This window comes from Priapulus caudatus, unplaced genomic scaffold (genome assembly GCF_000485595.1).
Source record: "Priapulus caudatus unplaced genomic scaffold, Priapulus_caudatus-5.0.1 Scaffold100, whole genome shotgun sequence".
NCBI lineage: Eukaryota > Metazoa > Priapulida > Priapulimorpha > Priapulimorphida > Priapulidae > Priapulus > Priapulus caudatus.
This window is the reverse complement of record NW_014577161.1, coordinates 406,721-434,646: the sequence shown is the minus strand read 5'-3', so window position 1 is coordinate 434,646 and position 27,926 is coordinate 406,721. Positions and strand designations below refer to the sequence as shown.

General features: G+C 45.5%; 2 protein-coding genes across 2 annotated transcripts in view; one reads left to right on the top strand and one right to left on the bottom strand.

The window, feature by feature from the left end:
• The window catches only part of LOC106805119 (adenylyl cyclase-associated protein 1-like), a 24,516-nt gene extending 2,176 nt beyond the window's left edge, over nucleotides 1-22,340 (top strand). Inside the window, exons 4-10 of the mRNA XM_014806601.1 lie at nucleotides 1,502-1,607; nucleotides 15,831-16,050; nucleotides 16,611-16,795; nucleotides 18,128-18,251; nucleotides 19,344-19,426; nucleotides 20,863-21,006; nucleotides 21,124-22,340. Of these exons, the coding sequence (XP_014662087.1) occupies nucleotides 1,502-1,607; nucleotides 15,831-16,050; nucleotides 16,611-16,795; nucleotides 18,128-18,251; nucleotides 19,344-19,426; nucleotides 20,863-21,006; nucleotides 21,124-21,207 (946 nt within the window). The 3' untranslated portion in view covers nucleotides 21,208-22,340. The remainder of the gene's footprint in view (nucleotides 1-1,501; nucleotides 1,608-15,830; nucleotides 16,051-16,610; nucleotides 16,796-18,127; nucleotides 18,252-19,343; nucleotides 19,427-20,862; nucleotides 21,007-21,123) is intronic.
• Nucleotides 22,341-24,465: 2,125 nt separating this feature from the next.
• Nucleotides 24,466-27,670, bottom strand: LOC106805108. The gene is made up of 2 exons (XM_014806588.1): nucleotides 27,511-27,670; nucleotides 24,466-27,045 (listed from the first exon to the last, which is right to left on the bottom strand). The coding sequence occupies exon 2, from the start codon at nucleotides 27,030-27,032 to the stop codon at nucleotides 24,708-24,710; it is 2,325 nt and encodes a 774-aa protein (XP_014662074.1). The 5' UTR covers nucleotides 27,033-27,045; nucleotides 27,511-27,670; the 3' UTR covers nucleotides 24,466-24,707.
• Nucleotides 27,671-27,926: the final 256 nt, after the last annotated feature.

Below are 27,926 nucleotides of genomic sequence, written 5' to 3'. Positions count from 1 at the left end.
TGCAACTGCATGAAATCTTTCAATAAGCACATGCGTGTATTGTTAATATCTTTAGTTTTTGAACTCAGAATGAATGCCCAGACAAGACTCCCTTGTTCACAAGTTCATTTCACTACCCCTGTAATACATGTGAGACATTGCTTAGCAAGGTTCACACGATTGTTGATCATGCTTTGCAACTGCATCATTCACTGCGGCCTTGGAATTTCTTGTAATGGCCGTGGCACTGGGTAGGCATATATTATATATATATTAATATATATTTATAGCGCCGTTCAACGGAGGATTTTAGTTCCGTATTTAGCGTTCACCCGCTCTAAAATATACGCGGCTTGCTTTAGCCCGGCTGTTAAGCCGCGATTGCTCCTGCCCCTTTACTAAGTTGCGTTATTTCGCACCACGTGGCCGCGTATTGTTGTCGTATGTGACCGCATTCGAATTGGCGAAACTGAAGCGGTCTAACCTAGGACTGCTACCCGTTCGCTGCACGAGTTGGTTAGCGTGTGAACTGTCGACGGGTACAGATCTATATTATACCTAGCTAGCGTTTAAGCTCGAATCTCGTGTTATTCTTCGTTCTTGTGAACGCATTTTAGCCCGAATTGCACAACTAAGGAAGTACGTACCAACGCCTAGGGCCGTGTTACGTGTGAACGCAGCTTATATAATATATATTATTATTATTATTATATATATATAAGCGGCGTTTACACGGTGGATTAGATTTCGTATTTAGCATTTACACGATTAAATAATTCGAGACTTAGGCGGATATTTGGTGGCGTGTATTAGATTCGGAGGATTAACACAATACGCGCAGCTTAATAAGCACGGAATAATTCATTCGCCGCCAGCTAGCTACCGAATTGTTAAAATAAAATACGGAATTATCTGCGTGTAAACGTTATTCAGTGCCTTGACACTGTTTGCCTAGAAATAAATTTGGTCACACCAACTAAGCTTCCGAATTGTTAATGCGGAAATTCATCTGGTTCGTAAACGTTATTTCAGTGCTTGGACAGGCTGTTCTGTGATATTTGTCACAGCCAACTAAGCTCTGAATTGTTTTAATGCGGAATTATTGTTCGTGTAAACGCTCGATAAAGTACGGTAGTTTGAGTTACTACTTTGTATAAATACCGAATCTCGATGAAATACCTGATTTCCGAGATACGGAACCTAATAAGCAATGAAATGCCGTGTAAACGCCGCTATAGATCTCAGCTCATAATCTGCTGTGTTACAGTGTATTTATTAGAATGTTACAGCCCGGCGTATTGGGTACACTGTAACACACTTTAAAGACTAATGCTCTCTTCACAATCTATAATGTATGTATCAAATATGTAATCAAAGCATGTATTTTTATGCAATCAGGGTTCCCTCACCCCTCCCCGAATACAATGGTTCATGTTCGACTTCGTCTTCTCTAGTTGTGTGAGGCTATTACCTAGAAAGAAAAAGCCATCACGAATCCTATTTGCGTTGCACTCGCTTGCAGGGATGCGGAGCACGTGACATGGACGAGAGCATGGATGCTGGCCCTCGGTGAACTGCAAGCCTACGTGAAGCAACATTACACAACAGGCGTGACATGGAATCCCAAGGTACGGGGTCAGAAACAGAGGGAGATAGATATGTGGTGAGAGCCGAGAGAGGGGAGAGAGGTTGGGGTAGCAGGATAAGATGGGTGAGGAGAGGGGGAAGAGAGGTTGGGGTAAGCAGGGATAAAATGGCGGGGGAGAGAGGGGAAGAGAGGTTGGGGTAAGCAGGGATAGATGGGGAGAGAGGGGAAGAGAGGTTGGGGTAAGCAGGGATAGATGGGGAGAGAGGGGAAGATTGTAGGTTGGGGTAAAGCAGCGGATAGGATGGGTGAGAGAGGGGGGGAAGAGAGGTTGGGGAAGCAGCGGGGATTAGATCTGGCGAGAAGGAGGGAAAGAGAGGTTGGCGTTAAGCAGGAGATAGTGGGGACTTGAGAGGGGTGATGAGAGCTAGCGGATCGAGCACAAAGGGGGTAGTGGTGCGAGAGAGGGGGAGAGGTGGGGTAAGCAGGGATAGATGCGATCGAGCACAAGGGGATAGATGGGGAGAGAGGGGGAGAGAGGTTGGGGTAAGCCTAGCAGGGATAGATGGGGAGAGAGGGGAGAGAGGTAGGGATCGGTCAGGGGCTGATAGATGGGGAGAGAGCGGGATGAGGTAAGGGTAAGATAGATGGGGAGAGAGGGGAGAGAGGTAGGGATCGAGCACAAGGGGGATAGATGGGGAGAGAGGGGGGATAGATGTAAGGGTCGAAAACGGGTGGGGCATTTAGGAGATAGGTTTAGAGGGAACAGGAGCGAGGAGAGAGCGAGATCGCATGAGAGGGAGAGAGAGAGAGGAGAGAGAGAGAGAGAGAGGAAAAATTGAGAGAGAGAGGAGGAATGTGACATGACGAGAGAGAGGAGAGAGAGAGAGAGAGGATAGAGAGAGAGAGAAAGATGTGAGTGAGTGAGTGAGGAGTGAGTGATTGATGTGTGTGAGTGAGTGAGTGAGGAGTGAGGGAGTGAGACGTCGAGTGATGTGAGTGAGTTGATGTGAGTGATGGTGAGTGAGTGAGTGACGTGAGTGAGTGAGTCGATTGTAGTGAGGAGTGACGTGGTGAGTGAGTGAGAGTGAGTGAGTGAGCTGGTGAGTTTGAGTGAGTGAGTGAGTGAGTGAGTGGAGTGAGTGATAGTGAGTGGCTGAGTGATGTGAGTTGAGTGAGTGAGTGACGTGAGTGAGTGAGTGACCGTGGTGAGTGATGTGAGTGAGTGAGTGAGTGACGGTGAGTGGTGAGTGACGTGAGTGACGCTGAGGAGTGATAGTGAGTGATTGTGAGTGACTGTGAGTTGAGTGATCGTGAGTTGACGTTGAGTGAGTGAGTGGTGATGTGATGTGAGTGAGCTGGTGAGTGAGTGAGTGAGTTTGAGTGAGGAGTGAGTGAGTGAGTGAGTGAGTGAGTGAGCGAGCGAGCTACAGGCAGAGAACAGGTAAAGGGAGAGAATGGGGAGAGGTAGGGCAGAAAATGCGAGAGAGAAACGGGCAGGGGTAGAGGCAGAGAACACACGGAAAGAGAAAGAGAGTGGGGGGAGGTAGGTGTAGAGAATGGGGGGAGGTAGGTATAGAGAATGGGGGAGAGATTGGGGAAGTTAGTTAGTGGGCAGAGAACAGAGACAGTAGTGGGTGTAAAAAAGATAGGCGGAGAGTACAGCGAGCGGGAGTGGTAGGGACAGAGAACAGGAAGAGGGCGGGGGTGAGGTAGAGTCAGTTGTTATCGCTGAGAACGTTAGAAGCTAACAACAGCGTGGCTCCTGGGTTTGGTAAACATCAGTCTTCCTGCCATGAAAGCCCACCATCCCACCCCACCCCCACCAGTTTGTTGGGCATAGGAAATCATTTTGCTTAGCCATTTCTGTAGCGGGTGCCCTCTAGTGGTGGTTGTTGGCATGATTTCGTGCAGCTGTAATTTTAACTAGGTGGTGTGATACTTGCATGCGGCATGAACTTTGAGCCTACTCGTGTGTGCTTTTATAAGACTGTTTATTCGTCCAGTTGCTGCACAGATGCAACTATAATTCGCATTTGCTTTGTAAGCAATACTAGGTCACTATGCGTTTACTTGTTGTGATTAGCCCGATAGGAAATTGTTGTTACAGGGTGTAATCTAGCCGCAATCAGCTCAATGAAACTTCTAGCATGGCTAAAATAGAGAGTTGTGTAAATAGGCACAACTAAATACTAGCTGGCCGATGTGATTCACTACTACTAGTGTGATACTAGTGTGGCCGTGTGACGTCGGGTGTGGTATAGGCTTATGTGCACATTATTTGTGGCACTGCACGTATGCATGGTCAGAGTCCCATGTATAGAATGCGTGCTTTCTTGTGTTAGATGCATCATCATGTGTCATGTGCGTGTATGCGTTGTGTGCATGTGTGTGCGTGCATGGTTGTGTGCGTGCAAGCGTTGTGTGCATATGCGTGTGACATGCGTGTATGCGTGGCTGCTGTGTGTGGGTGTATGGGGTGCATACTTGCAAGAGTCCATAATAGAAAATTAAATAAAATAAAATAAAGTTTTCTATTATGGACTCTTGATACTTGTGTGTGGTAGTGCCGTGCCAGTGTGCCCCCATGTGTACGCGTGCGTGTGTTTATCGTACCGTACACGTTAGTGCGTGCGAGTGTGCTTGCGAGTGTGCTTGCGTTTGTGCGTGCGAGTGTGCTTGCGTTTGTGCGTGTTGAGTGTGCTTGGTTTGTGCATGTGAGTGTGCTGGCGTTTGTGGCATGTGAGTGTGCTTGGCGTTTGTGGCGTGCGGAGTGTGCCTTGCGTTTTGTGGGATGGTGCAGTGTGCTTGCGAGTAGTGAGCTTGCGTGCTGCTCGGCGATGGGTTTCCCGAAGTAGAATTACAGCTAAAACCAAGCTTCGGTGTGTGCGACTCGGCTCTGCCCTCCTCACCTGCCTCGCCTGCCTCCCTGCGCTCGCTCCGCTGCCTCACCCTGCCTCGCTCCTCCTCCTCTCCCCCTGCCTACGCCATCCTTCCCCCTCCCCTCTCCCGGTAGGTCATCCCTACACTGTCATTAATCGCACTCGCGCTTTCCAAGTTAAGTCGACGCTGGAGATTGTTTCGGGGACTCCGAGCTGGATTTACTGTCCGCGGTAGTTTGCGACACGTCGTGTGTGAACTAGCGGCGGCAGACCGGCGAACATACATTGCACCTGTCCGCGCGCCGCGGCGCGTGCCGCGTACGTACGCACGCGCAAGCGACGTTTTCGGGTTCCCGTGATCCAAGATGTTTCCAGAGGACTACAGCCGCGGGATCCCCCGCGGCAGAGGGAGAGGGCAATGAAGGAGTCGGAGGTTCGAGGCCTGCTGGGGGGTTTGATCATCGATAACTATACTGACACAAAAAGAAGAGTGGGCGGCGGCGCGGCGCGCGACGACGGCCGTGATGGTGGGCGTCTCAGTGGTGGTGTAGGTCGACTTCATCGCGTGGTGGTGCCGTTGGGATATTTATGGCAGCGGCGTTTTTCCGAAGTCCAGCGGCAACAAAAACCATTCGTTTCAACAGGGCTGTGCACAGGGTATGCGCTAGCGTCGACGGCGTGAAGGGAGGGACGGGGGAGGCAGGAGGATGCACGGCGGGGGTGCGCCATCACGGCAGACCGGTCTGCACAGGCCTAAAACACGCGGCCGAGTGTTGAGACGCCAGCACTGTATCACTACACGGGTACCGCCGGAGGTGAGCGTCGCCTTCTGGCAGCCGCCCCACCTGTAAGCATAGAGGCTGGCCCCAGAAAAGCTGCGTGCTGGAGACCCGCACAGGTTTGTGACGTACGGTGTGCAGTCTACTTGTAGAGGAATACTAGTCGTGCGCTGGCACAGCGCGCAGCGAATCTGTCGGCTGTGTTGATTCTGCGATTGCATTCAGTTTGCGTGGGACCGTACCTTATGCTCTAACGCTGAAGCTAACCTTAACTTGCTCAACGTCAGCGAATTTTCTATGGTGTATATTTGTAAACCTTTTTGTTTGGCAATTTCTTTTAGCATGAAAAGTAACTACTCACTGAACGGGTACTAAATGTATTCTTAGATTCTTGCCTGATAAGATCTCAACTAGTTAAAAATCCAAAAAAACCTGGGCGATTTGATATATTGATCACGACATTAACTACTTGCTATGGGCGCTATGTTGAGTCACGAGTGTTGTTGCACGATCGACGAATAGCAAAGATAGGAGTATAAGTGCGCATTTAACATAGAAAGTGAACATAGTCACTTACATTTTGTGAAAAAGTGGACATAATTTTTTTACTTTTACTATTTACGGTGACGTAATCACTTTAACCTTATCTCTAACCTAACCCTAACCCTGAAACCTAACCCTGACCTGACTAAGCTTGAACGTATCCCTGACTCTGAAGCGTAACCCTGGACGCGCTGAACTTAACGCTTGACCCTCAACGGCTGGACCTAAAGCCTAACCCTCACCCTGAACTAACGGCTGACGCCTATCCTGATCCTGAACCTAACCCTGCCCCTAACCCTGAACCTGACCCTAATCCTGAACCTAACACTGTCCCTAACCTTGCCCCTAACGCTGAACCTGACCCTAATCCTGAACTTAACCCTATCCCTGTACTTATCCCTGACCTTATCCCTGAACTTAACCATAACGCTATCGCTTACCCTATCCCGAACACTAACATTAACTCTTTCCCTATCCCAAACACTAACCCAAACCCTAACTCTAACACTAACTGTAAGTGTAAGCCTAGCCCTAAGCTTTTTGTCAATACACATGTCAATACATATTTTTGTTGAATGACTGTTTCTCTGATCTAACCATAACCCTAAATCTAACCGTAACCCATATATCACCTTCAGCCTAACCCTCTTCCTAACCATAACCCAAATTCTAACCGTAACACTGTATCTAACCCTAACCCTATCCCTAAATATGACCTATATCCTGACCGTAACACTATATCTAAACATATCCTTAACCCTATCCTTAGCCCGAACAGCTGGCAAGCTGTCGAGAATGCCTTCCAGGTTCAAAGGCAGAAAACACTTTCAAACAGTTGCGTGTTGATAACCATTCAGACGGGAAGCATACACAATTTTGAATGATTGTTGTAATTTCGCTCAACACACATATTTCTGTGAAAATCGTTCGAGAATCTTCTGTGTACGTGTGTTGCAGATGCATACAACTCGCACACATGTACACCTCCGCATCGGTAATATTTGCATTAGCTTATTCGTTTGTGCAAAGATTCAGACTAGTAACAACGACTGCGTTGCTAAGCAGCAGATGCAAAATCGTGCTGCAGTTTTTGTTGTAAAAGACGTACTTGCTTGTTTAAAGTCCCCTCGAAATGCTTTTTTATGCAAAAGTTATATTAAACATCTGCTGTTATTGAAACCTTCAGCATTTCATATCTGCAGCTGTTTTTCTCTGGCGCTGTTTTCAGTGGTATGTGTATATTATTGTGCAAGTCAACACGATTGACTTTATATCAACTTGCTTCTACGTGCTTTCATGTTAAGTGGAAACGAAGTATAAATAAATGCTTATCAGGCAGGATTGTTGATTTTCTGCTATCATATTATAGGAACCATGATATTGCTATATGGCACTATTGATTTCCGGTGCTTCCTGTAGATACCAGCAGTGCGCCGGCTGTTTTTCACGTCCTTGACAGTATTTTGGCGCGGCGGATCGTTGGCCTTTTTACCAGATAGTAAGGCGAGCAAGCTTTTGCGTATAATACCCTAATGAGGAGTAAAAAAAAATTATACCATCGGCCGGAAATCGGGAATCGCTTTCACACGAGGTAGCTTGGTGATGAAAGTTAGCATGCACGCAACTGATGGTCGTCGCAAATTACAGTTATGTTATGTGGTGGACTGAAGCTGGAGTTTGATCGATAAAGTTTGTTTTTGAACGGCTTAGTGGATTATTGCTCATGGTCGTAGTGATTTTAGCTAGAAATCTTGGTGGATTGGTGCGGAAGGTCCTGGTAATGTCGGACGGGCCGGCGGTTGCGCTAAACTGTGATCAAAGTACGTGTTAGCATTGGTTAAAGGTAGTAGAAGATAATGGGATGAGGTTGCCTGTGGAATGGTGTCAAAATTCATGATAGCTTAGTACTCAAGGTTCTAGTAAATTGGGACTTGGAGGCGTGGGACGTAATCACATTGGGCTAATGCTCTTAGTTAGCTATGGCTGAGGCTGATAGAAGTGCAGAAGAGCAGAGCAGTTTATCAGTGCGTCGTCGGCGGGGTTGGAGTGGGGTGGGGGACGGGTTCCTCCTCCCTCTTCCCCTCCTCCCTCCTCCCCTCCTCCTCCCCCTCCTCACTCCTCCTCCTCCTCTCCCCCTCCTCCCATCCTTCCCCTCCCCTCTCCCCGTAGGCATCCCTACACTGTCATTACATCGCATGCGTTTCATTAACACGTCAGATTGTTCGGCTGGATTTACTGTCCGCTAGTTTTCGACACGTCGTGTAGTGAAAGTGCGGCAACGCGAACATCTTGCACCTTCCGCGCGCGCGCGTCCGCTACTACGCGCAACACGTTTTTCGGGTTACTCCGTGATCCAAGATGTTTCCAATACACACGCGCGCGCAGAGGGAGAGCGAAGAAGGGTCGAGTTCGAGGCCTGCTGGGGGGTTTGTCATCAGATAATAAATAGACACACAAAGCAAGAGTGGGCGGCCGGGCGGGCGCACGCACGGGCCGTGGTGGTGGGCGTCTAGTGGATGGGTGTAAGGTCGACTTCATCTGGTGGTCGTGGATATTTGGGGCGGCGTTTTTCCGAAGCCACGGCCAACAAAAAAACATTCGTTTCAACGGGCTGTGACAGGTTGCGCAGCTGACGGCGTGAAGGGAGGGGAGGAGGAGGAGGAGGATGCGGGGGGGGGTGCGCATCAGGAGACCGGTCTCAAAGCAAAAACACGCGCAGTGTTGAGACGAGCAGCGGGTGGGTGAATCACTAACGAGTGACGTTCCACTGGCAGCCGCCTGTTAAGCATAGACTGGCCCCCAGAAAAGCCTGCGTGGCTGAGACCCACAGGTTCTGTTGACCTACGGTGTCAGTCTACGTTGAGCGTGTAGAGAAATATAGTCGTCGGCTGCACACGCGCAGCGAATCTGTCGCTGTGTTGATTCTCGATGCATCAGTTCGCGTGGGACCTTACCTTATCTCTAACCCTGAAGCTAACCTTAACTTGACAACGTCACGAATTTTCTATGGTGTATATTTGTAAAATTGTTGTTGCAATTTCTGGTATACATAGAAGAAGTAATACTAACCGGTTAACTAACAATGTATTCTTAAGAATTCTTGCCTGATAAGATCTCAACTAAGTTAAAAAATCCAAAAAAAACCTGCGATTTAGAAATTATAATATTGATCACGACATTAAATACTTGGCTATGGGCTAGGTGTATGAGTCAACCCGAGTGTTTGTTCACATCGAAACGGAGGGAATAGCCAAATGAGGGGAAAAAAATAATAGACGCGTTCCAACTGCGGCGACCGAATAAGCGAGGATGAAATCCCAGGTTTTATGACATCGGATCACGAAAAATAACCGAGAATTATTACAATTACAAAGCTGCAACGAATAATTACATCACTCAATAATCGCGATCAGGAGGCATCGCGCTCCAAAATCGCACTTTTGACTGCGCAAATTATTTGGAATTAGCAACGATTATTTAGCGTAGTAAAAGGAAGAAGGTAAAAAGGTGTAGAACGCTTCTCGCAAAATAACCCGGTATTTTCTATTTCCCATCATTCCAAGCGAAGCTGAGCAGTAGAGCATGCACAGTGAGCATCATCCGTGCAGTGAGCGATGCGCGGGCAGTAGGATGCGGATATAAATAGAATTATTCCGACTCGGCGATTAGTGAAATTCGCCAATGTTGTGAACCAACGACCAACTATACCATTTCATACGCGATTAGCCTCGCGGTTATTTCTTGTGATATAGTGAACACGCCTAATGCAGCAATTTAAACCATAGAAGTGAACATGATCATTAACATTTTTGTCTGAAAAAAGTGGATAATTTTTGATACTTTTACTATTTGAAAGGGGTTGGCGTAATGCACTTTAACGGGCTTATTCTCTAACACCGTACACAAACCCTGAAACCTGAATAACCTAACCCTGACTGAACTTAAGCCCTTGACCCTAAACAGGAACAATTATCCAGCCAAAAAATTTGCATATTTAAATGTGCTATACATAATAAATTTTTGCAAGCAATTTGGATAAATTTGCTATTAGCAAGTTTGGACGTGTATTACACGTGTCGGGCTGTGACGAAGCCCACAAGCGTAGCTTAAGCGCTAGGGGGGACCCACCACTAGCTGATTCTGCACGCTGCCCGCAGCGTGTTAAAACAGCGGTTGGGCCGTCGCGCAAGCTTTGGCACTCCTTGCTCGCCAATGTCGAGTGAAAATAATATCGGCGCCGGGCGAACGTTGAAAGACTAAAGCTGGATCGCCCATGTTGGCGAGGTAAAAATAATTGATCTAGAACTTTAATTCAAATTGTGGTTATCCTTACGTATATATCAATCCAAACATTGTATGAATTACAGTTCTAGCAGATTTGTGAAGGGCGGCTGATCGCGGACTCCTGCGCGACGCACGACATTCCTCACGTGTTATGAGTTATCACAAGGTCGCGGAAGAAAAGCAGACCCGGCGGAGAGCGACACAAGCGGCCGAGCACAGGGGCGTGGGCTGGTGTGATACGTGCCTGGAGGCGGCCAGTTATTGGATTGAATGTACGGGACGGGGAAGGGGGGCAGTGCGGAGGAAATTGGTTTAGAAAAGTCATCTTGGCCGTTGAATAGGTTGTTAAACAATCAATAAAACAATCGGGTAACGTACGGCTTTCTTGGCGGGGGTGCAAAGGGCAGGCCCGGGAGAATAAAAGTAGAATATGTAAACATGTATAGTTATCCGTATTACATCATCGCAAGAGGCTGCTCGCACAAACAATAATGCAAGAATTCCATAAAAAAGGCAAGTATGCGTAGCAAAATGGCTGAAATACATCGGAAATTGCGATGAGCGGGATACCGGCGGAAGAGAGTTCAGGATTCGCCTTGGCCTGGTAACCCTGAACCGATTAACCCTAACCACTTAACCCCTGAAAACCTAACGGTGAGGCCCGGATATCCCTATAACTCTGAACGTTAACCCTGACCCTATTCCTAACCCTGAACTTAACCCTGAACCTAAACCTGACATTATACCTAACCCTGAACTTTACCCTGAACCACATAAACCCTTGAAACCTAATCCTGAACTTACACCCTGACCCTAACCATGAAACTTTAACCCTGACCCATAAAACCCTGAACGTAACTCCAACTTGCTGACCCTTAGATACTGAGAGTACATACCCCTACCTCGTGAACCCTATAGCGCTCTCTTGACACACTATTACTGCTGCACTAACCCTGAACTAACACCGAATTCCTGACTCTAATCCTGAACCTCACACTAATTCCTAAACCGACTTTAACCTAAGCCACTGCCCTAACCCTAACCTGACATGGGAATCACTGAAACCTAACACTCGCCCTTGATCCCTGAACCCCTTAACCCTGACCCCTTAACCTGAACTGTACCCTAATTCCTGAAACCTAACACTGTCACCTACTTCGCCACTAACGGCTTTGACCTGACCCTGAATCCTGAACTGTAACCCATATATCTGCTCTCTATCCCTAACTAATATCCCTGAACTTAACCATAATCGCTATCGTTAACATGTACCCTGTCCGAATACACTAAACATTAACATCTTTCCCTATCCCCAAATCACACTAATCCTCAACCATTTCCTTTCTAACTCTAACATTCTAAACTGCTAAGTGTAAGCCATTAGGACCTAGCACTTTTTGTCAATCCCTTCAGTGGCAATAGCACATTTATTGCCTTTTGAATGACACTGTTTCATACTGAGACTAACCATAACCACTAACTCTAACCGATAACCATATATCAGCCCTTCCAGCCTAGACCTCTTGGGTAACCTACCATCAACCCAAATTACTTAACCGCATAACACTGTACTCCTTAACCTAACCGGGCGATATTCCCAAATAATGACTAAGTTCCTTTGTATATGCCTGACACCGTAAACAACTATTATCCTAACCTAATAAATCCATTTAACCAGAGTGATCCTGTCTAGCTCCGAAAGTGAGACCAAGCTGTCGAAGATTCTTCCAGTGATTCAAAAGAGGGCCGCAAACAGCTTTCAAACGCAGGTTGGACGCATAGTTGATAACCAATCTCAGACCGGCAGAAGCAGGTACAGCAATTCTGTCGCAGGATATGTTGTAAAATATATACGCCTCAATTACAACAAAACAGGGTTTAGTCTTCTGTGCAAACTCGGGCGTGTCCACTCACCTAAAGAGCAAACACACCCTATCAGGAAAAAGAGAATCTTCATGTAGACATATCGATGGTGGTTGCAGGGATAGCACTCACAACTCGCAACGTGCTTATACCAACCGCATTGAGTATATTTTGCATTAGCTTAATTTCGTTTGATGTCAAAGGGGAAATAATACAAAGAAAAAAAGGCATAGTAACGAGAGGCGGGACTGCGTGGCTAAGGCCAGCAAGATGCAAAAATCGTTTGCTTAAGACCAGGTTTTTGTTGGTGAAGAAGCAACAGTAACTATAATGTTGTCTATTAAAGGTCCTACGGAGATCGTTGTTGTCTAATGCAACAAGGACAATAAAGTGATAAATTAAAACATAACTGGGCTGGGTTATGAAGATTTCAGCGGATTTATATCTGACCGGAGCTGTTGTTGGGGTCTCGGTGGGCGCTGTTTGTCAGTAAGTATGATGAATATATTATTGTGCAAGATCAACAGCGTATTGACTTTATATCAACTTGGTGATCTACGTGCTTTCATGTATAAGTGGAAACGAAGATATATACATGCTTATCAGGCAGGATTGATTTGATTTTATCTGCCTATCATATTATAAGGGAACCATGTATTGCTTATATAGGCCACTTATTGATTTCCAGAGGGGGTTCCTGATAGATACCAGCAGTGCGCCGGCCTGTTTTTCAACGTCTGACAGTATTTTGCGCGCGGCGGTATCGTTTGGCTGTCATTAACCAAGGATTAGTAGGCGAGCAAGAACTACTTATAGCCGATATGAATAAGCGCGACTAAATGAGGAAGGGATTAAAAAAAAAATTATTACCATCCGGCCGGCAATTCGAGGATTCAGCTGGTGGCGACGGGAGGGAACGGAAGAACCAAGTCAGCTTGGTGAATGAAGAGTTAGCATGAACGGAAATGTATGGTACGGTATCGCCAAAATTGGAGCAGTTAGGGTTATTTGTGGTGGGAACTGAAAGCTGGATAATGATCGTTAAGGTTGTTTTTTTGAATGGGACCTTAGATGGATTATTGTTCATGGGTCGTAGCGATTTTATAGCTGAGCAATGCTTGGGGTGGGGATGTTGGGGTGAGAGGTCAGTGTGAATGTCGGGACGGCGGACGTAGCGCTAAAACATGTGATCAAAAGTATTCGTGTTAGCATTGCTTTAAGGTAGTAGAAGATTAATGGGTGAGCGTTGAAAAGGAAGGAAATGCCTGTGGAATGGTTGTCAAAATTCGAGTGATAGACTTCGTACTCACGGATTCTAGTAAGACTTGAGGGACTTGAGGCCGATTGGGACGTAAATTCGGAGTTGGGCATAAATTGCTCTTAGTAGCTATGGCTGAGGCTGATAGAAGTGCCCAAATGAGCAGAGCTAGTTTTTACTCAGTGCGTCGTCCGGCCGGGGTTGGGTGGGGTGGGCGCGGACGGGGGGAGGGGGGGGGGGTGGACGCTGAGCGCACTTCACATACTGGGTTGAAAGTGTGGTGTGTGTGTGTGCGTGTGCGTGTGCGTGGTGCGTGTGCGATGTTGCGTGTGCGTTGCGTGGGGTGGTGACGAAGTGCGTGGCGTGTTGCGTGTGCAGTGCTGACGGTAGTGGATGTGACGCCCTGTGCTGTGCGTGGAAGGCCTAACATCTTGCAGGGGGGCCGCGGCGGCGGGGGCGGGCGCCGGGGCGGCGGCGGCGGGGCGCGGCGGCGGGGGGGGCGGGGGCCCCGCGGCGCGGGGCTCTCTACATCTTGCAGGCGACTGCGAGGTCCAAGCTTAGATCATAACGTGTTTCGGGGGTTTGCGTGATATGTGTATAAGAACCTAACCTTCCCTTATTTAAGGCACGCGATAGCTGCTGGAGAGGTTCACACAACAAGGGGTGAATAATGACACATTCGTTCAAGTCATCATTCACCCCTGGTACAAAGTTGGCAGTGATAATTGCAGGTGTTATTCCGTGCAGGTGTTTTTGTGCGTGACAAGTGTCCGTATATAGTGTGTGTTGTGCTTGTCTGTGAGGATGCTGCAGGTACCATCCTCGCCTTCATTGTGTACCTCGTCACTTATCGTCCGCAGCGTCAACACGTGCCTGCGCTGCCGCCTGCGGGCTAACACTAACAGCCTCCCCGGCTGTTTTTCTGTAATCGGAGAGAATCCCCTTGAAGTCGGTAGAGTAAGTAGGAATGGCAGGAATGGGAAGGAGCTCTCTTCCCTGGATCCGATGTGTCTGCTCGTAGACTTGCCGTAAGCTGGCGTTGCTCTGGCCACCCAGTTCTGGCACTGTCGTCGGGGGTTCGTAACTGGGGAAGTCCGGGAGTTTTTTAAATGACGTTTTACAGGGTCCTGGAAGATTGCGTTTGGGTTTAATCCCGTGGTTCTGGAAAATGGACCTTGAACGTCCTCGAGAATTTCTGGAAAAAATGTTTTTCCCCCCTGTGGTGTTCACACACCCTGTGTTATCTATTACATTCACACTCATCTAGCAACGTCTGTTTACGTCAGTTTTTCTTCTTGATGCCTTGTAATGAGGGCAGAATTTTTTTATATTAGCATAGAATTTACTGAATTCCTCCTGTTTGGTCGTTGGATTACGTTTTTCAGAACAGCCTGTCCGTGAAATTGGCGGCATTCCAATTAGGTTAGCGTCAAATGCTTGTAAACAAGGGTTATGCCATAGAACTGTGACAATAATACCAGAAATATGAGTAAATCTGTAACGTGCGTCCGTATGTGTGTGTATTCTATCATGTTTTACATTCTGCACATCTATAAAAGAACCCGTTGGTGAATCCGTTGAGCTTATGAGATCAATTTAGGTACAGATATAACAAAAAAATCCGGCTATGTACCAGCGAAATTGCAAGCTATGACGAGAGTGTGGGCCACACAGGAGCAGCGGAACTGCGGCGACGTTACACCCTGTCTCTCCCACACAAACGCAATCTGCTCTGTCCGTCACTCTGACTGGCAGCTGCTGACAGTTGGCATCGCAATGAAGTCTCAAATGCGCCTGCCTCCCTCGGCAAACTTTGTAGTCAATCGCACCCGCGCGGGTTGGAAGGCCGCCGAACTGGCCGCACTCCAGTACTAACATCGCGTCTAACCTAGTTTCACTTCTGCTGATCACTTTATTTCCTGTTTATGTTGCCGTTGCAGTGCTTTGCGGCAAGGCTAATGAAGCGAGGGGCATATGCCACGCAAAGCTAAACGCGCTTCCACGAGCAACGTGATTTGCGAATTTGTCAGTTATAAGGCACATGTGCGCATTATATTTCAATCCGTGCAAATGATTGTGAAGATAATGCAGCAATCGTGTCAACGATATAGCAATAATTTATTTATCGATTATAAGCAAGCCCCCCTACCGAGTAGCCTTTGATTATTTAATAGTGTACACTGAGAAAGATTTTTCTACGAAGCGTACACCACCTGGTTTGTTCCCAGTGTATGGATAGTATATTTGTCAGTACTTAGTGAATGGAAGGTCCAGAAATAGTACTGGTTTTATGTTTCGTTTGAAAATTTACACATTTTCATTGTATATTTTTAGTATATTTTGTATAGCCTTTTCACACGACACTCAATTTTTAATGGTTTTCATACCCTCATGCTGCCATTCTTCTATTGAAAAAAAAACTAAATAATAAAATTATTGAAAAATATTCCCATGAACATAGTATAAATATATAAATATATATAGTCTTAATTTAACATATATAATTTTCGTCGACGACCTTAAAATTTCGGAGTCTCGTAGTCATCGGTTATCAAAAATTGTTGTTTTACTGATGGCCTTTGCTGATGGAACTGCTGCACATGCCTCTCCAGTTTGGGAATCATGAGTGTAACGCATGTCATTGCGAATCGTTACAGGGCGTCGATGCGGCAGCTGCAGGAGAGAAGCCAACCATTGCACCGAAGCCGGGTGCTGGGGCTCCCTCTCCCCCACTCCCCCCGCCAGCATCTGGTGCACCTCCCCCTCCCCCGCCACCATCGAAACCTCTGTGGCAGGATTCACCGGCACCCGATGCTAGTGACAGCGCGAAGTCTGCCTTATTTGCCGACCTCAATAAGGGGCTGGGCATCACTGCAGGTTAGTTGTTAATTGATAGGGTATTCTTCAGATAGAGCAGCTTGAACCCATCATCAGTATCATCACTACTGGCAGTATTCTCATGATGTCAACATTGTCATTGAGTTCTCTGTCATCCACATTATCGTTATTATCCCCACTGTCAGCGTCATTGCCATTACTAGTATAATCGTTCAACATTAACACTGTTGCAGGGTTTGTATCGGTCTTGAGAAACATGGAAATTCAAAAATTTGTCTTTATAGGACTGGGAGGTCATTGAGCACATGTCAATTGTGTCCACATTTTACCAATGATATTAATAAGTTTAATATACAAAAGATATAGTGCTGTTTACTGTCTGAGGTGCAATAACACTTTCTTGAGGCAATATTTTGTTCGCTAATTGTTGGTCGGAACTCGGAAGGTACGCAGATTGTATTCCGGCATAAATCCCGGGGTCCTGGAAAATGGACCGTATATGTCCTTGAAAGGTCCTGGTAAAAATCATGCAAAAATGTTTTACCTTTGGCGTGCGAACCCTGTGTAATACTTGGGACTGACGACGTTCTATTACTTAGGGCTGAAGAAGGTGTCACCCGACATGCAGACACACAAGAACACGGAACTCAGGGCTGGTCCCACTCCATACAAGCCTGGTCCGACACCCTACAAGGCGGGGCGCAGCACGGAAGCAGCCAAGCCGGCCGTAGCTGCTCCTATCAAACCACCTGTCTTCGAACTAGAGGGCAAGAAGTGGATGATCGTAAGTCGCAGTAATGGACTGCACATAGGAGGAACAATGACGAATACAATATTATATAAAAAATGCAAATAAATAAAAAATTGCTATAACAAACAGGCTTCGTGATAATTCACCGCTTTGTAATTGTAATGGAAATTAACAGATCATTAGCTGGCACTTACAAAAGTAGGGGGTTACTATAAAGGCCATTTTTTTAATGAAATTGCTTAGTTATTACAATAACTTTTTATCACAAAAGTCGTTAATATATGCTGGATGTATAATCGCCCGAGCTCATTAATTCAGGTAGAACTGGAGAAGAACAGGGGGATAGGTTTCATTTAATCGTGCATTCGTTTAGGGGTGCACCGGAACTTGGTAGTTCCGGCCGGATCCCCAATTTTGCAAAGTTCTGGTTCCGGCCGGAACCCTTCAGGAACAGTCGGCCGGAACCGGAACTTTTTCCTAATTTCATTTCTGCTACAAGCGTCATTAAGATCAAAAGATCAGTCACTGAATGTAGTTGAGCGTCAAAAGAGTCAACTTGCTGACAATATAGTGTTAACAACTTCACACTATTCTGCCCAGAAAACGTTTGCCACTTGAACATCGGCTAACTAACTGAACTGAACCTAACTGATGTTTCTTTAAAATAAAATACTCTTAGAGCCACAGGAATGGCATCTGTTTGTTAGTTGAAAATAATCGACTAAAACCATGGATACTGCAACATGCAGGTTTTGCCACACAATTCGTTCGTGAATAAGATGCCAGAATTATGCACTGTAAGCAGATGATTCATACACCTAACAACCATCTTGTAGTTAGAACTTTGTAGCATTGAGAACAATGAAAACAATGTAAAATGTGAACATGTAGACAATGAGAACATGAGACATGATAACATGAGAACATGAGACATGATAACACGAGAACATGAGACATGATAACATGAGACATGAGAACATGTGACATAATGAGAACATGAGACATAATGAGAACATGTAGAACAATGAACATTGTCCTACTCGCCTGAGTGATGTGCCTGCTAATAATATTTTGTTCAGGCCGAGTGAGTTTGCGCAATACTGGGCCAATTAAAACTGTCAAGTTTAACTTTAAGCTTAAGGTCCGGTTCCGGCCAGGTGGTTCCGCCGGAACTTTTTTCAAGTTCTGGCTGGTTCTGGTTCCGGCCGGTTCTGGTTCCGGCCGGAACTTAAAAAGTTGGATCCGGTGCACCCCTACATTCGTTACACGAGTATGTCTACATGGGGCACAAGTTTACAACTGACTATCTGCACTCCTCCATCTTATTTCACTACACTGATTCATTCTGTTGTTGTCTTTGTACAGGAGAACCAGAAGGACAACAGCAACTTGGTGGTTGATAAGACAGAGTTGAAGCAAGTCGTGTATGTCTACAACTGTACTAATTGTACTGTTCAAGTCAAGGGCAAAGTTAACTCCATCACCCTTGGTAGGTGTGCGCGCATACGTGTATGTGCATGTGTGCATGCGCGTGCGTGTATGCATGTACGTGTGTGCGTGAGCGCGTGTACACGTGCGGGCGAGCGTGCATGCGTATACGTGTGTTGGTGATCACACAAGTTAGTGTTAGTTTAATCACATGTTTACATGCTCAGTCTCAGTATGAGCAACCCCTGCTTGATTATCCTAGCATTTTTCCTCTGAAATCATTTGGTATTGCTACCAGTGAAAGTAGTAGCTAAGGTTGAATTTAATACTGAAAAGTTGTAAACGTATTCTTCCAAGAAGTGCTTAAAAGGTTGTATATATGCATATGTATTTGATCAGCAAGTTTGTACTAAAGACAAGTACACCACCAATTTTCCGGGCCCCCTTGGTTCTAAAGCCTTGCTGTATTAACCATTTTGCCAGACCAACAATGGTCACAGAATAATAATTCAACAATATACCTCAGACCCTACTAATTATACATCTTCCGTATCTCTAAAGCTGGACTGCTAGAAACCTAAACTAAACCAATAAATTTTTTTTTAATCAACATTTTAAATCTCACGCTAAGGATCTTCCAAAATCGAGGTATCACCACCAACAAATGCAGTATAAACAATTCTAATGAGCACCCGCTACATGCAACGCCATCTGTGGCTGTACAGTGGTCTGGCTGTCACAGGAATTTCAAGTACCTTCTCAATATTTTGGCTGGACTAAAAGATGTTCCGGACCACCAGATGCCGGAAAGTTGGTTGTGTACCTATACTTTGTCCTGTGTGTATCTGCGTGTCTAGCCTCAAAATACAATTAGAAAAACACGTTGAACCATCTCTTGGGAAATTGTTTGGTCATGCAATAAAGCCAGTTATCACAAACTACAAAATAGTAAAAAGCAATCCTAATGGGTGGATGAGCAATGCATTTTTCTTTTGTGTGTTTCATCATAATGGGGATGCTGAATCAGTACTGATTTATCACAGAGCATGAATGATAAATGCATGCAACTATGCTAGGTGTAGAAGTTGACGGCAAGCAATATTTATATATGCAACACTATGATGATTATAATGTGATTTTTTATGTGACGCAGATAAGTGCAAAAAGGTGGGACTTGTGTTTGAGAACGCACTTTCATCCGCTGAAGTTGTAAACTGTCAGAGGACCCAGCTACAGGTACATACATGCAGCTATTGACTGCTTTCCAGTTCAGTTTATAATTATATATATATAAACAAGAGCTAATAATACCTAGAGTGTACAATGGAAAAACGGGAAAATAGTGCTATTTCACGACTACATTATTCTACTTTGCCTGCGAGTCTAGAATAATTTCATGGTATTGCATTAAGCAGAATTCCTTGCTCTCTACAACAAGACCAACCGCTTGTCAATACGATACTCCTAGGCGGATATATCGGCTCCTAAACCTCCCCTCCCACATGCCTTACGCCGCTTCGCATCCACTTTATTCAGCTACCTACACGCGTCTAAGCATTTTGGCTATCAGTTTCCGTCACCGCTTGGAGCGCTGATAATTGATGTCACATGCCCAAATTTGGTACTCTTACTACACCATATAGTAACTGAGCTGCGTTGTAAAAACTTGATGGAGCCGGCTCCATCATGACGACGGGCATTAGCCGTGCTAGGAAAGATAATGGAAGATAAGGGCATAGGCGATGCACCCGAAAGTCACCTATGATAACCGAAGTACCGTTCATTCATAAAGTTATCGCGGAAAAACCGAACTTTCACGAAGCAATGCTTAGACGCGTGTAGGTAGCTGAATAAAGTGGATGCGAAGCGGCGTAAGGCATGGGGGAGGGGAGGTTTAGGAGCCGATATCTCCGCCTAGGAGTATCGTATTGACAAGCGGTTGGTCTTGTTGTAGAGAGCAAAGAATTCTGCTTAATGCAATACCATGAAATTATTCTAGACTCGCAGGCAAAGTAGAATAATGTAGTCGTGAAATAGCACTATTTTCCCGTTTTTCCGTTGTACACTCTAGGTATTATTAGCTCTTGATATAAATATACACAAAATTAAACGGAACTAAGTAAAAGTAAATTTAACAGTCAGTTACACGTGTCATAAGCAGCCCTAATACATAGATGAACTTGATCAGTTCAGAATACCTGGCCCGGAGCACCTGACATGCGATAAAGTTCTTGGGAAATTCCTGTATAAATACATATACGTTGTATAGATATGTTCGTGCACCTACCTATGGTATGTACAGTCCCAAACAGCTACATTTGATGGTAGTGGGGTGATTGAACATGCAGGTAACAAGTGGTCTTAACTGCTTCACTGCAGTTGAGAAAGTTATATCTGAACTTTATTACTAGCCTTGACCAGGATATTGCTACACTCTAACACTACAGTTGATACAGTTTCCCTGAAACATAGCACTAGCAATTCTGTCATGCATCAGCCGTTCAACTGGCACAGGTATCTGTCATGGAGAAAGCTAGGCTGCACCTCAATGTCTGATATCGGTGTGCCAACCATGCTGTAGATGTGATTAGAAAAGACGAGCAGCATGAAACGGTTTTCTTTCTAGCGATGACTTTGACACGCTCTTGCTAGTAAGGTGTGTAACGTTACAGGTGACAGGAAAGGTGCCAACTATCGTCATCGATAAGACGGACGGCGTGCAGATCTATCTTAGCAAAGAATCGATGGACGTTGAAATTGTTTCTGCCAAGTCTTCTGAGATGAACATCAGCATTCCCCAAGACGACGGAGAATACGTAAGAAAAATACCGTGTGCTTCACCGCGCTTGCTACAATCGGGATTGGGGTTTTCATGAAATCATTTCTTTGAAATTGTAATTCTTGAACTTGGATGCTTCGTTTTGTGCTTTCAGAATGAGTATGCAATCCCAGAACAGTACAAAACTATATGGAATGGTAAGCAACTGGTGACAGGTACGGCTGAACAGACTGGGTAGAGGTCATGTCAATCACATCAAGGCCGTTTTCAACATGAACGAAGCTTTATTGAGGCTATGTTTGAATTGGGTAACTGAAACCTGCTTATCACAAGCTGCCTTGGCAAGGATATGAGCATAATTTTCGTTAATGAATATATCAAGCAATTGAAATTTTACGCAATGAAGACCGGAATTTACATCATGTGATTTTTCATGCTTTATAATGGGCAGTTATAATGTAATGTGATTATATTCACCTACGACAAAGGATAACTGAACCGTCAAACGTAACTGAAATGTTTGGCAGTGGATATAATTTAGAATTATCGTGTGTTTAGCCGTGATATGTTAAAGAATGAGGTCAGAGAAGGTTGGAAACATGACTTGAGTTTGTAAAGCAGAAAACAGCTTCCATTGCATACATGTTTTCATAGAATTGGCATTCTCTGGCTGGTTGTTGGAAAGAGAAATATACCTTACCTAGGAGTATTAATTGTAGTATATTCAAATAAACGGGAGAAAATTCAGGCACGATATTGATTTTGCTGAATGCAGGTATTGGTATGTGTATTTGTCCGCATGTAATACTGGGGAGCCGTGATGATCTTGTGTCAAGCTTTCATGTTTCCGCGTAAATTTCAAAATATTTATTGTCCTTTTGTGTCCTGGGATCTGTGGCTGCGGGGGTGTGCCAGTATTAATTCATTTTCTTTAAGGGTAGCAATGCACAGCAACCAGAAATGAGCATATCTTTGCAGAGCGTTTACTGCTTGTCTAGCAGAAAAAAATGAATCCGGGGCCAAACCATGATCTCGGTTATTGTGTCCGGTATAAGCAACAGTGTGTGAAAACTGTGACGCATTTCTGGATGTCACTGGCTCAACGTGATGTATTGTGTAGTTCAATTACGTATCACGACCTATTGTGAGGGCGCATTTTGTAGGAATATTGTGAGGTATGTACAGAGGATTTTTCGAATGTCAGTGTTAGGAAAGAGTGTTGTTATAAAAGGCAAATGGGAAAATCCGCAGACAAACAGACTGGCGCAATAACGTTATGTTGGCACAAGGTCGTCAAATACCAACCAGTTCCCTTGATAGATGTCATACCTTTTAGGTGACAAATAATAAATACGTAACTTCAAATGATAACACGTCCAATTGTTGTTTTAATTGTAGAGTTATTTAATGTTAACCTGTGGTACATGCATTAACAGAGGCAGCATTTACAACTTTACATATCACGTAGCACTTCTCTTCTCGATGTTGCTTTCTTCATTCACTCACAGTATACATCAGTGATGTGTCGATTGACGCCTTCCCATCTTTTACACGTTCCCAAATAATATAAATATATACGCAGTATACACATTTATGTTTACGCTTGTACGAACGCACGCATGTACGAATGTACGGTTGCACGAACTTACATAGGTACGAACGGATCCGCATGCACGCACACGACATTTACGATAATAGTGTAAAAGCGATTAGTAAGGTTTCATCTTCAAGTGCAGCACGTTCACTCGGTACAGATTGTATGAAAACGTGCAGAAAATTATAGCAGATTAAATGTAGTAATGTACACATTTAGCCGTGCCACAACGGTAATGTTATATACATCACAGCAAGTATCAGTGTTGGATCAGATCAGATTTCGAACTAGAATCAATACAGAGAGAATAGTAAACGCCACACATGGTTGCCACCAACATGTTTGTGGAAGGCACTGTATGGGTCCCGTGGGAATCGAATTGTACATCTAAATCCTACATGCCGTTTGCAAGTTGTATGATAGTATAACATGACACATCAATACTCGGTTGTTGTTTCACCGGCACTAGTGTTTTTGAAGTGAATACTAGATAAGATGAAGCGTATAATATACGCATGCACATTAGACGTGCAAACATAGATTCAGTCGAATAAAATAATCGATTAAATATCCAGAAAAAAAAATTTATCGATTAAATAAACAGAATTTAATCTGTGAAAACGCGCCTGGATCGTTTGCAGCACTTGCATTACGCGCCAATACGTAACATCAGGAGTCTTGAGTATTGATAGACTCCTGGTAACATGTGTAGCACCTTCTACTAATTGCATTCCTTCTGCGCATATATGTTTTCATATATATATTACAATTATATATTATATGTACATTCTACACACACGCGCACGCACGCACACACTTATTTATATATTATCACGTGTGAATTATCATTATGCTCACCATAAATATATAGTATAGAATAGGTAACTCAGGTATTAACAAACAATTACGTTATATATAAATCTCTATAGCTGCTACTGCATTTAGAGAAGAATGCATTTACAACCACATATGCCGATGATTCACAAGGGCTGCAAGGCAGCAGTCAAGGAAGCAAACTCTAACGCAATCTTTAGAATGCGCGTAACGTAGTACGCCACAATCTAGAACGGATATGCAATTACAGGCTGATGTTTGTATTGCACGTATATAAGATGGCAACACATACAGGCCTATGTTAGGTGTAACGCGATGAAGGGTAAAGGCTATCGTACAGTCTACACGCAGCATCCGGCAGAAACATCAATACTGCTGGCAGCAACCCGCACAATTACGAAGTCTACTCAAGCTGTGCCAACCGCCTACATTTGGAATCAACAATACAAAGATACATCCTCCCGCATAACCGCGATGCAACTCACTTGCAACGTAGCGTGCCCCCATAGATATCCTACATACACTAGTGTGTATATAGGAAGATATCTATACGGACTACCACACGCGTGTAACAAACTGATAAAGAAACGGTAAAATCGTGGAGTGCGGTCATCCGAGGGGAAATCTCAAAGGGAAAATCGCGCTCTCCGACGTCATTTCAGTTTAATTATAATCAATCATAAAATTACGTTATGTTGGGATCCTATGTTACAATAGTATTTATTAATAACAGTATTCTACAGTGGCAAGCTTATCGTTTTAACCCGAGGGACAGCTGCGACATATCGGCGAGAAATGAGCCGGAGTATATGCTAATTGTGACGTACAACCCTCGTCTCGCTGCTTGCAGGGAAACGCAATCCCGAATCATCTTTTCTTACATTCGTGAATAGGCAAGTAGTATTAAACACGCACACAACCTTGAATAATACATTTTTCTGCAAGATTTCGGTTAACGGAACGCTTTTAAATAAGAAGGCATCTTTTAAACCAAAATTGCAAGATAGACTTTGAATTATCACATTTATATATATATATATATCCGTGCCCGTTTGGGCACGGAATAAACACACTAGTATCATGATGATTCACTTATGATACACAAAATTTATCATGATATATGATACATTTATATGATACACCTGTTTAGAATGATATTTTACATTCATTTTTGCATGGCCGATCTCTATAAACTCTTAACACGTTAAATAAATCACGATGAACGGGAGCCAGAGCCATCATATACTTGTATATACCCTACGCTGTCTCGAAGCGCGAATAAACTCGATATAACGCGTTTGAGAATCACGTTACGAACACGAATTTCTGGTCAACCGGATGTGTTTGAGAAATTTGTTTCCGCTCTGTTTGCTCTCGCTGCTGCTTTCTATCGCGTTGTTCATGCGCTTCCTCTGCTCTCTGCTGTACTGCAGTATCGTCACGATGGCGTTCAGATGTTCCTGCGGCTCGACGTCCGTGATGAAATAGAAGAAGGCGTCCTTGAGAAACTCGATCGTGACCTCGGCGTCGGTCCACGTCCGCCGATACATCTCCTTGCGCATCTTGATCAGTTCTTTCTCCTTGCGCTGGAGCTGGTACAGTAGCTGCGACACGCCAAAGCTCCCCGGTGCTGCCGCCGCCGCCGCCGCCGCCGCCGCCGCCGCGCCGTCGACCGCCTCGCACTGCTGTTCGAACTTTGCCGCCTTCATACCCTTCTTGTACATCGCCAGGTACGTCTGCTGGTGGAATTCCTCGCGCGCTTCCAGTTCCGTCTCCATCTCGGCCATCTTGGATTTTATTTCGCTCATCTCGGCAGTGAGATTCTCGTGGTCTTCCTTAATGATAGCGTGCTCGTCGGTGGTGAACTCCAGCTGACTGCGCAGCTCCCTGGCGGATTTCTCGCCGCTGGCTAACTCGTCCGTCATCAACTCGGCGGAGATTTTCAGTTCGATGTTTTCCCTCAGGATCTTCATGTGATCCTCGTCGAGGTGAACCATCTCCATGAAACCCCGTGCAGTGTCAGCGGTGGCGGCCGAGCCGTCGTTCCGGTTGCGAATTCTAGCTTCATTCCCTAGCAGCTCGTAACTGGATTTTACGTCGTCAATGTCCATGAGGAATCTAGTCTTGAGTTGCCTCATCTCTTCTCCGTGCTTCACTCTCAGACTCTCCGCGTTGCTCTCCATCTCCAGAATCTTTTTCTCTAGCAGCGACATCTGTATCTTGACGTCTAGCTGCTCTGCCGTTTTGTTTATTTTTTCGAGAAAGGCATTGTCGACGTCAACAGTAGGCGCTACAGCGTTATCTTGCATAACCATTTTGCTTTTAGGTCCTATACCAGATGTGTAATCGGTGTTGCCTGTTTCGCCAATGGAGGCGGTTGACGTTGGCCCAGAATTCCCTCTTTTGAAGCTAGCATAATCATCATCGTCGTCATCATCGTCGTCGTCGCCTTCTTCTTCGTCACCATCATCGTCATTATCGCCATCATTGGAGTTGTTCTGAAGATAATCTGTCACAGTGTCACGCTTGCTCATCATAGAAATATCTTGTGTCACGTGCTGAAGTGGGGTGTTCTCTGTGCTGATCGTAATGCCATCGGTGAGAGGTTTGACCTTCGTGTCACCGTTAGCCATGTCACACGAGTGCATGCCCTTTACAGACGACATGCACACCTTGTTCGCATCGTGTTGCAGCTCTTCGGTGACTTTGGTGAGCATTCCTGCCTCGTAGAAACCGCTCTCGTCGAGGTCTTTAGAAATGCTTTGATGCTCGCCGAGTTCCACTCCTTCTCGAGTGAATACTTCATCATCCAATTCCTCTTCTAGCTGCTGTGCTGCAGTTACGCCTCTTCCATCAAGCCTTCCAAATCTGTCCACGGTGCTGTTTCTCTCACAGGAAGGGCCAGCCAACACGTGTGAGCTTTCTACTGGTGGAGGTAGAATATGTTTGCTTCCGTTGATTTCACTGTGATCTGAGGAGGCGCCAGCATTGATATTCTCGCCACTAATGTCCTCGTTGTTTTCTGGGATATCTACGCCCACATTGGAATCACCTGGGCAATAGATATCGTCTGCGTGGTTCGACTTCTCTAGCTGGCTTCCCAACTCGGAGATCTCACGCTCCATTTTTGCGCCTTCCGCAGTGAGTTTCATCAGTGCACTCTTCAGCTCTCGGATCTCTCTGGACTTTCTCTGCAGGGGCGTCAGGTAGACTGGCGTGACGTCGGTCTGCGAGGTACAGTGGCAGGCGAAGCTTTCGCGATGTTTGTACCACGGCGGCGTCCTGTCGTGCGTTGGCAGTGACGACACGTCACTGGTCGACCAATTCCTGTCGATTCGGCGCTCCTGCAGTGCCAAGCTGCTGCCTGTGACGCTGCTGTAGCGGCGTTCACGTTCCCCTTCTGTGATTAATCTTCTCACAAGCTGGCTGCTGACTGATTGGTTCTTCTGCAAATGGCATGTTCCAGCTCCATTAACCAGCGCACTGATGCTCTCTCTAGAGGAGGCGTTAAGCGCTGGTGCACCCGTGAGAGTAGCAATGGAACGTTCCAAAAGGTGGCAGATGCTGCGCCAGTCATTCGTTCCGGTGGTGTTATGCCACTGCGGTAACTGGCTCGTTGTCATCAGCTTGGTCATTCTGGTTACCTACCTGGAATGAATACATTACGCAGGTATATGCATAAAGACAGAGCGACGTTCAAGTAGATATGAAGTCATAATAGCATATCGTGACTCACGCGCGCAAGCATGTACGCGCACGCACACGCACGCACACGCATTATACGCACGCACACGCACATATACGCTCGAATACGCACGCACACACACACACGCGCGCACGCATAAGCACGCGCACGCACACCCACACGCACACGCACGCGCGCACGCACACCGACACGCACGCACACACGCACGCACACGCGCACGCACACACCAACGTACTTACACATAAATATTGTATTGTGCTCGAGTTAGATACAACTATTCGTTGTGTCGATATTAGAGCTTACCCCCTATACAGCACGGAATCACAGCCGTCAGAATTCACGTCTTTTCACCTCTCACTGTGCATTTATGCGATTAATGCAGTGACACCGTACGAATAATTAATTACCCGAGAGATCCTGTCAGGGAATTCTCCGACTCACATGCGCGGACAGCGTTGACGCAACGAATGACACGACGATGAGTGGTGCATACACGCACGGAGCGCGAGAAATACGCAGCAGATGCTGAACGTAAAGCTAGCTGCTGCGGTTTGCGTCTGCCGTCGCCATGTCTCTTCCGCTGTGACGCAAATTGCTGCGCGGAGGCAGCAAGCAGGAGGAACTTTGCTCGCAGCCACGCAAATCGATATATGAGCTCTTGTTATATATCCTACTGTCGCGAGCAGCCCGAGTTGTGTCACAGGCACTTGAAACGTTTCAATAAAATATAAATGCTAAATAAATACGAAATCTAATACTAGTACTACAAAATTCTTAATGTTTCTATACTCTCTTTCACCTATTATTGCCGACAGTTTCCTGT

Coding starts and splice junctions, on each gene's coding strand:
- LOC106805108 (XM_014806588.1), bottom strand. CDS start 27,032: ATGACCAAGCTGATGACAACGAGCCAGTTACCGCAGTGGCATAACACC.